Source organism: Mauremys mutica, chromosome 6 (assembly GCF_020497125.1).
Source record: "Mauremys mutica isolate MM-2020 ecotype Southern chromosome 6, ASM2049712v1, whole genome shotgun sequence".
Lineage (NCBI taxonomy): Eukaryota > Metazoa > Chordata > Testudines > Geoemydidae > Mauremys > Mauremys mutica.
The window spans coordinates 42,898,262-42,910,982 of record NC_059077.1 but is presented as its reverse complement, the minus strand read 5'-3'; the positions used below and the strand labels follow the sequence as shown (position 1 = coordinate 42,910,982).

Genomic DNA, 12,721 nt, shown 5'->3' with positions numbered 1-12,721 from the left:
AAATGAAGCTTCTTAAACATTTAAAAAACCTTATTTACTTTACATACAACAATAGTTTAGTTATATATTATAGACTTATAGAAAGAGACCTTCTTAAAATGTATTACTGGCACGCAAAACTTTAAATCAGAGTGAATAAATGAAGACTCCGCACACCACTTCTGAAAGGTTGCTGACCCCTGGTCTAATAAATTAAACTGTTGCTGTGATGCACCATGATTCATGCAGTTACTTGAGTAATTTTCTTAATCAGCTCTTGCTTCAAAATCATGTTGCTGTCTGTTTAAGGCCATTTGAGATTCCTAGGTAGGTTGGTTTATTGGATGATAATATATGTAGTACTTTGGACTGAGTTTAAAATAGTAAAATGCCAGTTTCAGATAGTGAGATCATTAAGGACCTGATCCCCAGATCTTACATAAATGCTTTAGCTGAAATCAGTATGACTGCTCATATGAATAAAGGTTTGCAAGTTTGAACCTTAAAATTACAAAGGCCTGATATATACTAGGACATTTGGTTGGTATAACTACATCGCTCAGGAGTGTGAAAAATCCACATCCCCGAGTGATGCAGTGAAATGGACCTAATTTCCTAGTATAGACAGTGCTAGGTCAGTGGGCGAATTCTCCTGTCAACATAGGTAGTGTGACTCCTGAAGCAGCTGCAGCATTTTAAGTGCTTTTAGACCAGCCCAGAGAGGCCTCATGTCCTAAATGTGGATTGGTTTTGACAGAGGAATAATCTTCTCGCTTCAATTTACGCATATTGTAAAATAAGACCATTTTAAAAAATACCCTTCAACAGCTTAATACCTGGAGCAGTGTAGCACTTCAATTCATAAATCCCTGTATAAATTGCAAGTACAACTTAAATTCATAATTTAACTTCTCAAAATCCAATTTTAGTAGTAAAGATAAATATGGTAAGAAAGCATTGTAATATGATCTGTACTGAAGTTGTTGTTCATAATTGTATTGTCTCCAGATAGAATTCTCTTCGCTATGAATTAAACAATGCAATTGAAATAACAGTAACTGGGACTCTCTCTAAAGCTGTCCCCCAGCACTTTTTTAAAATCAGTAGAGGAGGTTTTAGTTCTTTTTTAAATTTGTTTACTCTTCAATGTTCCATCTGAATTTTTATTTTACAGTTTGTGTTGTGATCTGCTAGCACCTTTCAGGCCTCTCTAGATCCAAGTCCTACTTTTGTGAGTCGTCTTAACCAAGTATGAAAATTGTACCGAGGACTTCTTTTAAGGGTGGATCTTAAGCCTGAATTAAGCATTTTTCTTTTTCTCATGGAGTATGAGGGACACCATCCTCACAGTTAAATTTATTGTCATACTGTAGAATAGTAGATTACCAGTCTTGATATTATTAAAAAGCAACTTGCAACTGACACGCACATGTCTACTTACAGTCCTGCTTTGAGCAGGGGGTTGGACTAGATGATCTCCTGAGGTCCCTTCCAACCCTGATATTTTATGATTCTATGATTCTTACATGTTTACCTCTGCACTCAAAAATGGATTACGGTACAAAATTCATATATATGAATATTTGTGATCCAAGGGGAAAATATTCGCATTTTGAATTTGAGAACTGACGGCTGATGTTTGTTAAAATATTATTACTTTACTAACAGAGGCATTGGACTCTTATCAGTTAACACAATATGTACCCACTTACATTGTCATTTTGTTGTATTGTGGCAAATTTGGTTGAAAGTATGAAGTTTAAACACTGGAATGTCAATAGTCAGTGATCTGTAATTTAGGATTTGGATTTATTTATCTGAGGGATGTTTGTATATTTTGTAAATTACTAACAATGCTCTGCCATCCTAGTAAATGTCATGGTTCTGTAGAAACACACTCATTCTGTCCCTCTGATGTTGCATGTCTGAGTAGTTCACAAGTTTTGTATATTTATTGTATTAACACAAGGTCATAGAATAAAAATACTGTTTTTCCTGGATGTTTGCACAGAATAGTTTTAAACAAGATAGGGATTTTTTTAAAGGTCAGGTAAACATGCAGGAAGGCTGCTCTGTATAAAAATATCATTTGGTTTTTACAATCTGTATATAAATTGTGTAATCTGCTGAAATGGGAAAGTAAGATGTCCACTACCAGAATAACAAATTAGTATGACTAGGATTGGATTATTCAAATAGTGTGAAGGAAAACTTCAGCAGTGCTTGCACCACTCTGTACTTGTGCTATAAATTGGAAGTTTAAAAACAAAACCAAATCTCTCTCTCAAAAAAAAAAATGTTCTGTCAGTACTAAATGAAACTATGAGTATTAAACCTTACCTAGGATTTTACTGGAAGTAAAATGAAACTGCTGAAAACAATATTGGTTTTGCTACTGTTTATTTTTCTGTTTTCTGAAATGACACTTCTGTATCATTATTTTGTTCTGCTGTTTCTGTTCAAGAGTTATGGAATAACATTGCTGTCTACTGCTGTTTCATATAATTAATATGTAGAGTATGTTACTGGATTCAATATCTTATATTAAGGGTTTGTAAACAGCTAACTTGACAGTTGATATAGACCATTGTACTGTAATAGTGTTTTGCAAATGCACAGTACAGTGATACTTTTGTTCTGATATGTAGCCAGTATTTTCTCTAGGCAGTTGTCCAATCAGAAGTGAGTTGTTCAAGACAGTTGCACACTTGACAGTAGTGAAATTATATATTACCAGTTTTCCCTGTTTTCCTCCTCGTTACTTTGTATTTAGACGTTTTGGCAGCAGATTAACTTATTTAAAGGGGCGCATTCAACTCTAAAAAGTTTGGGTATACTATACAAGTAATAATTAAAATGGCTAAAAAAACCACACTTTTGTGTATAGTCAGTTATGATATAGTTGCACTTCTTTGCTCATGATTAGAATGATTACATAACTCTCATGCATTGCTCCTGAGGAGGCTTACCAGAAAAAAATGGCAGCAGGAAGTATGGTGACCAGATGTCCTGATTTTTGGGTCTTTTTCTTATATAAGTTCCTATTATCCCCCACCCCATCCAGATTTTTCACACTTGCTATCTGGTCACTCTAGCAGGAAGGCATGTACACAGAGAATAGGGGAGGAGAAAGAAAGGTGGGGCTGAGTACACTGGGTGCTCTCTAAGACCCTTAGAAATAAATAGAAGGGAGGCAGAAAAACATGTACTTGAAACTATGGAAAGTTTTTGTATCAGAGGGGTAACCTGTTAGGCTGTATCCACAAAAACGAGGAGTCTGGTGGCACCTTAAAGACTAACAGATTTATTTGGGCATAAGCTTTTGTGGTTAAAAAACCCACTTCTTCAGATGCATGGTTTACATGGTTTGACTTTTAAAAAATTGTAAGGGATGTTTTGTCAGGAAACATGGAGTTTCAGAAATAAATACAGATTGACAGTTTCCCTTTAAAGCTATTTCCTTCTTGGGAAAGAATTTTATGCTATATTCACTGTAGTCTTTTCCTAGAAAAGCACCACCAACCCTTTTCTCTCTCACATACACTCTCTGTCAGTAAAGAGGCATCAGCTGTAACATTTTTTCTGGAGAGATGCAGAAACAACCGGATTTTTAACTACACATTATCTGTGTGTAGGTTAGATTTGCAAATGGCGCAATATTTGCCTTAATTTTCAAACAAAAAATAAAAATATTCTTAGTAATCTGTCAGCTCAGTGATTGCTGTAGTTGAGCATTACGGTGGTGAAATAAAACATGGTTTCAGTTATTAGGTTTGTTTTCCTATTGTTAGAGCTAATTCTCCCTAGGATTTTGCTCATCTTTGTGGTAGTTAAAGGGCGATTTTAAAAAAGAGTTAAAAGTTATGCCTTTAGTCAGTTTTCATTATTATAAATGCTGTTGAGGAAGAATATGGTCAAAATAGTTCCATACTACTATTTGTTTATTGCTGGCAACCACATGGACATGTATTGTTAATAGGAAACATTTAAATGGCTGTTTAAAAAAAAATAGTAGTCAATTCTCAAAAATTTATGGGGGAGGGGGTCTCTGATTTATGGGAGCCTAATACGTGTTTTACTCTTCAGTGTACTAGTTCTAGCTGGCTTGGTAAGGTGAATGCAGTTTGACTCTAAATAAATGAGCCTGAACAGAAAACATTCCACTCACAAATCAAACACAGGGCAGAATGGAACCGATATAATGGAGATACGTCTGTTTAATGTTTCCCTCCAACAAGTAAAGAAGAAAATTAAATTTCAATAATAAATAAAACATATATTAGCTTTTGTGAGGGTTTCTGTCTGAGACACTTCTGACCCTGCACATAGGTGAGCATCTTTGCTCTGGAAAAAAAATGAGATGAATTTACAAAGGAAAAAGTGCACATCTTTTACTTCAATAGTGGGATAATAGCTTAGGTATGTATTGGCACTGAAATGGAAATCACGAGACATTTCTGAGAAATATTTGAAGTCTATGGAAGCATAGCTCTGCAAGCATTCAGTTTTGTTCCAGAACAAAACTGTTCCCAATGCCAATTCTTAACAGATGCATAGGCAGTTACTAGCTAAAACTTTTTTCATATTTTCTTACTTTTGTGTTAGTCATTTAGTATGTCCTCTCTCATAATACCCCTGTCCTCAGGTAATGACTGGTTATGGTAAAGTGTTCATTGTACTACTTTAACCATGTTACTGTATGTTATAACACCACCTATTAAAGCAAAAGCAAGGAATTCATGTACATGACATTGGCAAGAGCAGTCTCTGTATGTTTGTGCTGGCTTCTGCCTATGTGCTCTTTATGCATAATATTGCTGTTTCCAGTTAGTTAAGGAAATGTTCACATCCTGAATAGGGAAATAAGATGCAAATTTTTTATATTGAAGTTGGATATTGTGCTGGAGTGATTGACCATCAAGCCCACAGCTAGAACAGAGCTGGAATACAGCTTCTGTACTGTCTTGTGCACTCAATCTATTGGTATCTGTCCCTGGGCTGCAGGGAGCGCGTCTCTGGCTTAGAGAGTTTTAGTGCCAGAGCTAGGTGGATAGAGATGTATCAGTTATGGTGATCAGCTGGCTCAGAACACTTTAGGCATCTGCGAATTTGCCACTGTTCCTCACAAAAACAACTGTTGCTCTTGGAATCCTCAGCTAAGCTGAGTCTGGCAATTTCAAACTGTGTTAATTTTTAGCCTTGCAGCAGAAGCTGCTAAGAAGGTACATAAATAAAATTGACAGCAGCCTAGTGAAATGTGTATGAATTACCTGTGCATTGGCATTCTTGTTAGACACACTTTATCTGCGGTTGTCTTTCTTGGCCCATGCCTTGGGTACTGGCAGTGCAATTGGGAACATTTGGTGAAGAGCTGTTGTCTCCATGGCATGTCTTTTTGATGTTTCTCAGGGAAAAATGAGATGGGGTATGTATGATTCTTTGCTCAAAATGGAAGGAAGAAGGTGTTACATCTTTTCATTTTAATTACATGTTCTGGAATTGGCTGGGTTGATCTGGCTTTTTCTCTTCTCTGCTACCTTTCCCAGCCAGGCCAACTGAATTTATCTCATTGCTGGCTCTGAGTATTGCTAAAGGTGGCTAATGGCCATGCATTTATAGCATGGATTTTGTCACTTTTCTGTTAGGTGAAGTTCACTCTGGGACCACTGCTCTGAAGGCACAAGTATTCAAGGAAAAGCTTCCACATGCAGTATGAAAGGGTTTTTTTTAACTTAATTACTCTGCCATGTAAATACCAACATCTTCAAAACCCTTCTCCCCCTGTCACTTTTCAGGCAGGTTTTTAATATTTTTAAAAAGCAAGGGGTTTGCAATGCCATCTTAGGTGCAGATAGATGAACAGGCAGAACATCATGAACCTATTTAAAGGTGTATATAATAAAGTTCAGCTTGTCCAATAGGTGTAATGAGACCGACACCAATGTGTGTTACGGCAGCACCAGTCTATGGCTTCACAGGCAAGAGAGTTAATTTTGCACTCAAATATATAATGAAATCTTATCTTAGTACCAACCCTTTGAGGGAGTTTTGGGCTCTGAATTGCAAATTTCCACCTCCACTAACCTTAGGTTAAAGTTATATACCACTTCTTTTGAAAAAGGTATTAGTTTTATTTACATACATCAAGCCATTGTACAGTTTTAGTACAGTCAGCAGATGAAATACTTTGGGGACATGGGATGTTTTGTTTCTCAAATTTCCATAAAAAGGAAGCAGACACATCTATGGTTATCAATATCCCTTAACCTCTCTACAGTGATAATGTAATATCTAATAGGGGATTCTGCTGAGTTGGGAGCTACCTTGCTGTCAATTCTGGATTCATCAGGTTCTAAGGAGCTAAACCCTAGGCTTGAGAGCCCTGTGTTGTTGCAGAATTAGAAATGTTTTACTTGACAAGCCAGAACTGGCTGAAAAGGTAAATAAATGGACCCAACTGGTTTAAAATAGGCAATAGTACAAGTTTCAGAGTAGCAGCTGTGTTAGTCTGTATCCGCAAAAAGAACAGGAGTACTTGTGGCACCTTAAAACTAACAAATTTATTTTAGCATGAGCTTTCGTGAGCTGCATCCGAAGAAGTGAGCTGCAGCTCACGAAAGCTCATGCTAAAATAAATTTGTTAGTCTTTAAGGTGCCACAAGTACTCCTGTTCTTTTTGCAATAGTACAAGGTAGTGTAAAGGTTTTTAATTGCATTAAGTGTTTAGTGTCAGAAAACTGTTAACAGGTGGCCACTGTGTTCAGCAGCACTACATTGGGGATGATTAAGCCTGGATTCTGTTGCCAGTTCTAATGATTTTGCTACTTACTCTCCTTTTATAAAGTGCTTTGAAGTCTATTGATGAGAAAAAATAAGTGCTTTAGTATAGTAAAAGGCATTACACACACAATTGGTCAGTGTTTCACATGCCTTAAAACCTATTTTTGTTACTCTTTCTACCACTCAACAGAAACCATACTGGTTTTACCTTGCAGATACATTTAGGTGTTAGAGCTATATTTAATTACAAAATTACTTTTAATGCAACTTGTATAAAAGACTGTTACAATTTAAGATCAGCTCTCTGAGAGACTGTATTGCCACTTACATATTGATCACTAATCACTGCAAAATGTCTCCTAATGTAAATATAAATCCCTTAATGTATGCACCTTGCTCAGCCTTAAAATAGCCAACCACATTCAAACTAAGATAGTCCAGATCTGTGTTAATAAGAATTTAGTTTACAAACTCCACTACAAGTCAGCTTTAGATAATAAAAACAGACGTTACTGGGTACCTAGTCAGTGCTGAAAAACATTACACAAAGCACTGGTCACTCAACAGCAGTAGCAGAAACAAATGATGGATAGGTGATTGGCCCCAGCCAACATTGCTATTCAGGGTTTTGCATCATATACAGTTAAACCCCACATTACTGCCCAGTTGTTTGGTGGGGCACTGCCTTCACCACAGAGCCAATGATGACTCCGGCTGTAGCAGGCTTCCCCCACTATTAGCTTCAAAGAAAATTTGACTTCTGCATTTAAAACTGGGTAACTGAAATTGAATACTAATACAAAATTTAAATGATTTATTTGAAATTCCCCAGACCGAGAGGTGCTTAAGTGTTCGTTAGGCAAAAAGATGGTACTGGAACCAGACTGTAGCTAATAGCTTAGTAGCAATGTTGATGCAGTGCCTAGGGGTCTATAGAGCACATTGAGAGACATTATCAAGCACTGCTGAGCTTTGCAACTCCTAGGTGTTAGATTATGATGCAGGTGTGCAGCTTCACTGTTTGGAATTAAGGCTATAAATAAATCAGGCCTGGATTACCCAGAGTTGAGTATGTCAAATGAATTGAGAAAAGAGATTTTAGATAAATCTGTAAACTACAATCAGTGTTATCCTATTTCCTCTACAGATTCTATAGCATTACTCCAAAGTAGCAATAAATTTGTCCAAAACCAAAATTCCAGCCACGCTTCACTGGGCAGCCCCTTTTTAAAGCACATCACATTTAAAAAAAAACCACTTGTTATTGCACATCTCTCACAAATTTGTGTATATATATTTAAATATGCTATACTCCAAAAAGAACTATAGCACTTTACAGAATATATGTTTACAAAGGTGATCAAACCACAGATGTTTAAAGAACATTTCTATCTTTAAAAACATTTACAAAAGTTAGTATGTTACAATTTTGAGTGAGCTAGATTTTTTTTTAAATGCAACATCAAAATTCCTTGCATCTAAGCACTACATGTACATTAAGAAGCAGTTATGCTACATGGCCCATCATGAAACTAATTAAACATGCCAGAAGCTGACAAAAGACAAATTATTTTCACAGAATGTCTCGGGAAGGCCACTGTTCTGATGGAACTGAAATTCAGGAACAGCAGCTATCAAACTTAATGAGTGGGTCACATTTTAAAACTCAATAAGAAAATCTGTATGTAATAATAAAGCCATCTGATCACTTGTTAGAAAAACAGAACCCTGAGCAAGCAAAGAGTCTTGGTTTGTTTCTTCCTACCATGTCTTCCATCTATGCCAGTCACTGAGTATGGCCTGTTGAGTTGATTAGATCAGTTTGATGTTGTATTAGTACAATAATAGAAGCTGGTCCACTTCCCTTACAAATTCAGAAAAACACATGCAAAACAAATCTCTTTTATGCACAGTACTATAAAACCCAACATTAATATTTTCAGCACTGTAAAGACCTAACATAGTTATGTCCTAATAATACATTAAGTTTTTTTTAAAGTCACACAATACCTGGAGCATGCATGGTCCAAACCAGTCCAGTTAAGCATTGCACTACACCTTTGAAAACAGTAATCTGTCATTGATTGATTAATATAGTACTTGGATTTTTAACATATTTGTGACACTATATTAAGAGAGTGTCATGATTTGGTGGCAGTGATTTTTTTTTTAATTGGCACGCTATCTTCCTAAAGAAAAACAAATTACAACATTAGAAAATATATATCTTCACCCCAATTCCATGTGTTGTTCACAGCACTTAAGACCCCCTTCTAATTAAAGTTCTATATCACAATTGTTCTAGTGCCCCAGCTTGTATTGTATTGTTCCAATGCGGGGGGAAAGGGGACCTCTAAAGTAGTATCAGAGGGGTAGCTGTGTTAACTGGGATCTGTAAAAGCAGCAAAAAGTCTTGTGGCACCTTATAGACTAACAGACGTTTTGGAGCATGAGCTTTCGTGGGTGAATACCCACTTCGTCGGATGCATGAGCCGACGAAGTGGGTATTCACCCACGAAAGCTCATGCTCCAAAACGTCTGTTAGTCTATAAGGTGCCACAAGACTCTTCGCTGCTTCTAAAGTAGTAGCAGCTGTAGAACAAGCAATAACTTTGCATCTGTATTCAATGTGGGGGAGGGTTCTTACAGGTTTTTTAATAGGATTCAGCCACATACAAATAATATGGTTGAAAATTTGGAGTGTGTGCTTAGTAAGGTATACTTTGTATGTACAAGGAAACATTTCAAAGGTGCATAGTTTCAAATAAGATACATTATGATGCTGTGGCTACAATTTTGCCCTAACTCACCAATTTTTGCAAGTGGTTATAATTTGTTTAAAAAGAAAACTTGCTCTGTGCAGACACTTGACATAAATGGTTCCAGCCCATAGCTTTATTTTATGTTAAATATTTAAAAGAAAACTGAGTTACCCGTTTTAAAATCTTGTATAAGAGTGCAATGGGATTGGGAAGGGGGAAACATGGGGTTCTCAAGTGTGAATTCTGGGTTAACGAGGAAAGGCTAGGTTCTCACAATGCAGTGGTGAAAAAGAAAATTATAAATATTACCAAGGGGGAAGTTTTGCCCTGTAGCTACCATAACACCCTCCACATCATTCTGCCCTGACATTGGGAATGTGCACAGGAGAACAGAGGTGGCAGCAGCACGACTCTGTAGGGGGCTTGGATTTGTATTTTCAGAGAAACAGGGACTCTGACACTTCACAAATGGCACTCCAGGGGCCGGGGCTGCTACTCCAGCACATTGATTCTGGAGCACTACTACAACCTATCAATTTAATGGGTCCAAAGTAACAGGTCTGGTTTATCAGGAACAGACCAGAACAAAATTATTCCACTTTAAAAAGAAAATTAATTGATTTAACTTCTTAGAGAGGCAGCATTATTACCAACTGGAGTTTACAAACTACCCATTTATTAAAAGATAGCGACATTGTCTTTTTAAAACTTTAGAGTTGAACCCTGGACCCTCACTAGAATCTCTCACACAGATCAATAATTTCTGAAGAAGTGGTCCTGGGAAGGAGACTTCCACAGGAGCAGATAAAGAATTCAAAAAGCGTAGGGACCACATGTGCTCCAAAGAAACCTTTTACATTTAATGGTATAACAGTAAGACTGTGCATAGTTAATGCAAGCTGCATTTCCCTCAGCTCTAGGTCAGGAGAGATGCAGCAAAAATAACACAAAACCTTCACACATTTCAATACTAATTTGCTGTTCTCTACAATAAATCACTCATGTAATCCAGAGGCTTATCATATTCTCTGTCTGCAGAAGTTATTTGATTTTTAACAAATAGATAAAACTTGTGGACACCTCTGGTGGTTCTGTGTAGCTTTTTAACAATAGGCTCAGACTTCAGTGCCTGCTAGTATTTCACCACCACCATGAAATAAATGGTTTTAAAATTAAAATTTCCAATCAAATGTCAAGTGAATAGTTATCTATTGAACCCTCAATTGTGCTCATGCATCCCCAAGGCAGTACAGTATTCTTTCTTCTAATATCCTTTTATCTGCTCTCAAGGATAAATCCAGTAACTGGAGAAACAACCCAAGTAATATGACTGAACTGAACACATTTTGGAAAGGAATGTCACTCGTGGCAAGTCATATTTCTGCTTCTGCTGATGTGCTGGAAATGGGTCCATACCAAATGTGGTTAAAAAGAGTGGGAAAAGGTTTTCCCACAAACATTTAGAATTTGGCTTGCCTCCTGCAGGGTGAACATCTATTACAGACTAAACTGGCTCTGAGACACAAGACACTGGCCTGTGGACTGGGAATGAGGTTTCTTTTGGCAACCAGAGAAATATTGTAACTGTAAACCCAACATACAGTTCATATTTTTACTGAAGAGTGAGGTACTGTCAACACTTGTTGGCATTCACAAAATAACCCTGTCAATTTTGCTGCAGAGAGAATATAATGTTTTTCCTAAATATTGAGGCTTCCTGGGATTTCTAGTAAAGACACCATTTTTGTATCCAAGGTTCAGTGTTTCACACATTTAGATACTAAAGCATTACTTCTACCATTTTTATTTTATATAGGTAAACTCCAGCGTAACAACAGTTCCCCTGGCTCTGCTATGAAACAAAAATAATTTAACTTCAAATCTAGCTGCTAAAATATAATGTATCTACCACTTGTTACTGATATTTCATGCCAGAACAAACTAAATAATATGAGCCCCTGCCTCACTTTCTTTACAGTTTATACCACTTTTAGCAAGGTCTTAATGTCAACCCTGTTCTTTGTCATGCATTTAATTATCAAAAACAAAAAAAAACAACCAAGTTGTGCTTTTAAGTAATTTTAAACCTCATCAACAAGCACCACAATATTAACTATAGTACCAAACCACATGGTAATAACATGTTCACAAGTGATTGAAGCCCTTGAAAACAAAACCTGATTAAATAGGCTAGTCCTGTACGTAGTAGACATGTGCTGGCTTTTATTATTTTAATGCAGATCCTTCAAAGTGACCAAGGTGGAGAATGCAATCTGATCAAATCAGAAATTGTCAGGTATATTACGTTTGTTCACTATATACACTCCCCCGCCTCACTCTCAAGTTGTATATTCTGCTGAGTCACACCAAAAATTCCCACATATGTACACTCTCTTTGCTTGAGATCCTCCTTTCTCTGGTCCTCATCGTCCAGCAAGTGATAGAAGTTGCTTCAGTAGTTCAAGGCTAGACTGCATAAGGCTAAATCACAGGATAGGGATCCTTTTATCAAGTCATTTAAAAGCAAAATAGATACTGATTGATCTTTTTTCCATTGTATTTAAAGGAGGCAGATAAGGTTTTTCCCCTCTTCAATTTCTTCTTGCACTTTGTCACTAGATGTGGCAATTTCTGCTTGCGCTGAGAAGACGGCACAGATGAATGTCAGACCAGTGCCACCGATAGCTGTGTAGAAGGCCCAACCCAATGAGCAGTCTCCTAGTTTATAAGCAGAAGCATAATGTCCACAATAGCTTATTGCCTTCTGGCAGCCCCAGCCTGCAGGGTACAGCATCAAGCCTAAGATAAGGAAAAGGCCTTTAAAAGAAAAAGAAAAAAGAAAATTTAACAACTTCTACATGTAAGACCAAATATAACATTTTGCAATTATTGTAATGTATAATGTTCGGTCACACCTGCTCCCCTACAAATAATAGAAATGAGAGAGGGAAAAACCCTGTTGGCCCATCTCGTCTATCTCCTGCTAATAAGAATTGTTCCCTACGGTACATTGTGTAGTGCTTTGTCTAAACTTCTAGTCCTTCCACCACTTTGCTTGAGAGAGGCTATTTCACAGTCTAATAGATCTCACTGTCAGTTTTTCTCCTCTTATTCAGTCTTCATTTTTTAAAATTTCAAACACGTTTCCCCTAATTACACACCTATTTTAAAACCCTAAAGTACCTGTCTTTGTTTACACC

The 12,721-nt window shown here is 36.9% G+C and overlaps 1 protein-coding gene across 5 annotated transcripts in view; it reads right to left on the bottom strand.

Annotated features, from left to right (window-relative positions):
• Positions 1 to 9,292: 9,292 nt before the first annotated feature.
• Positions 9,293 to 12,721, bottom strand: part of LHFPL2 (LHFPL tetraspan subfamily member 2) — a 232,234-nt gene continuing 228,805 nt past the window's right edge. For all 5 annotated transcript variants that reach the window (XM_045021817.1, XM_045021814.1, XM_045021818.1 and 2 more), the window contains one exon: positions 9,293 to 12,338. In XM_045021817.1, the coding sequence (XP_044877752.1) occupies positions 12,082 to 12,338 (257 nt within the window). In that variant the 3' untranslated portion in view covers positions 9,293 to 12,081. The remainder of the gene's footprint in view (positions 12,339 to 12,721) is intronic.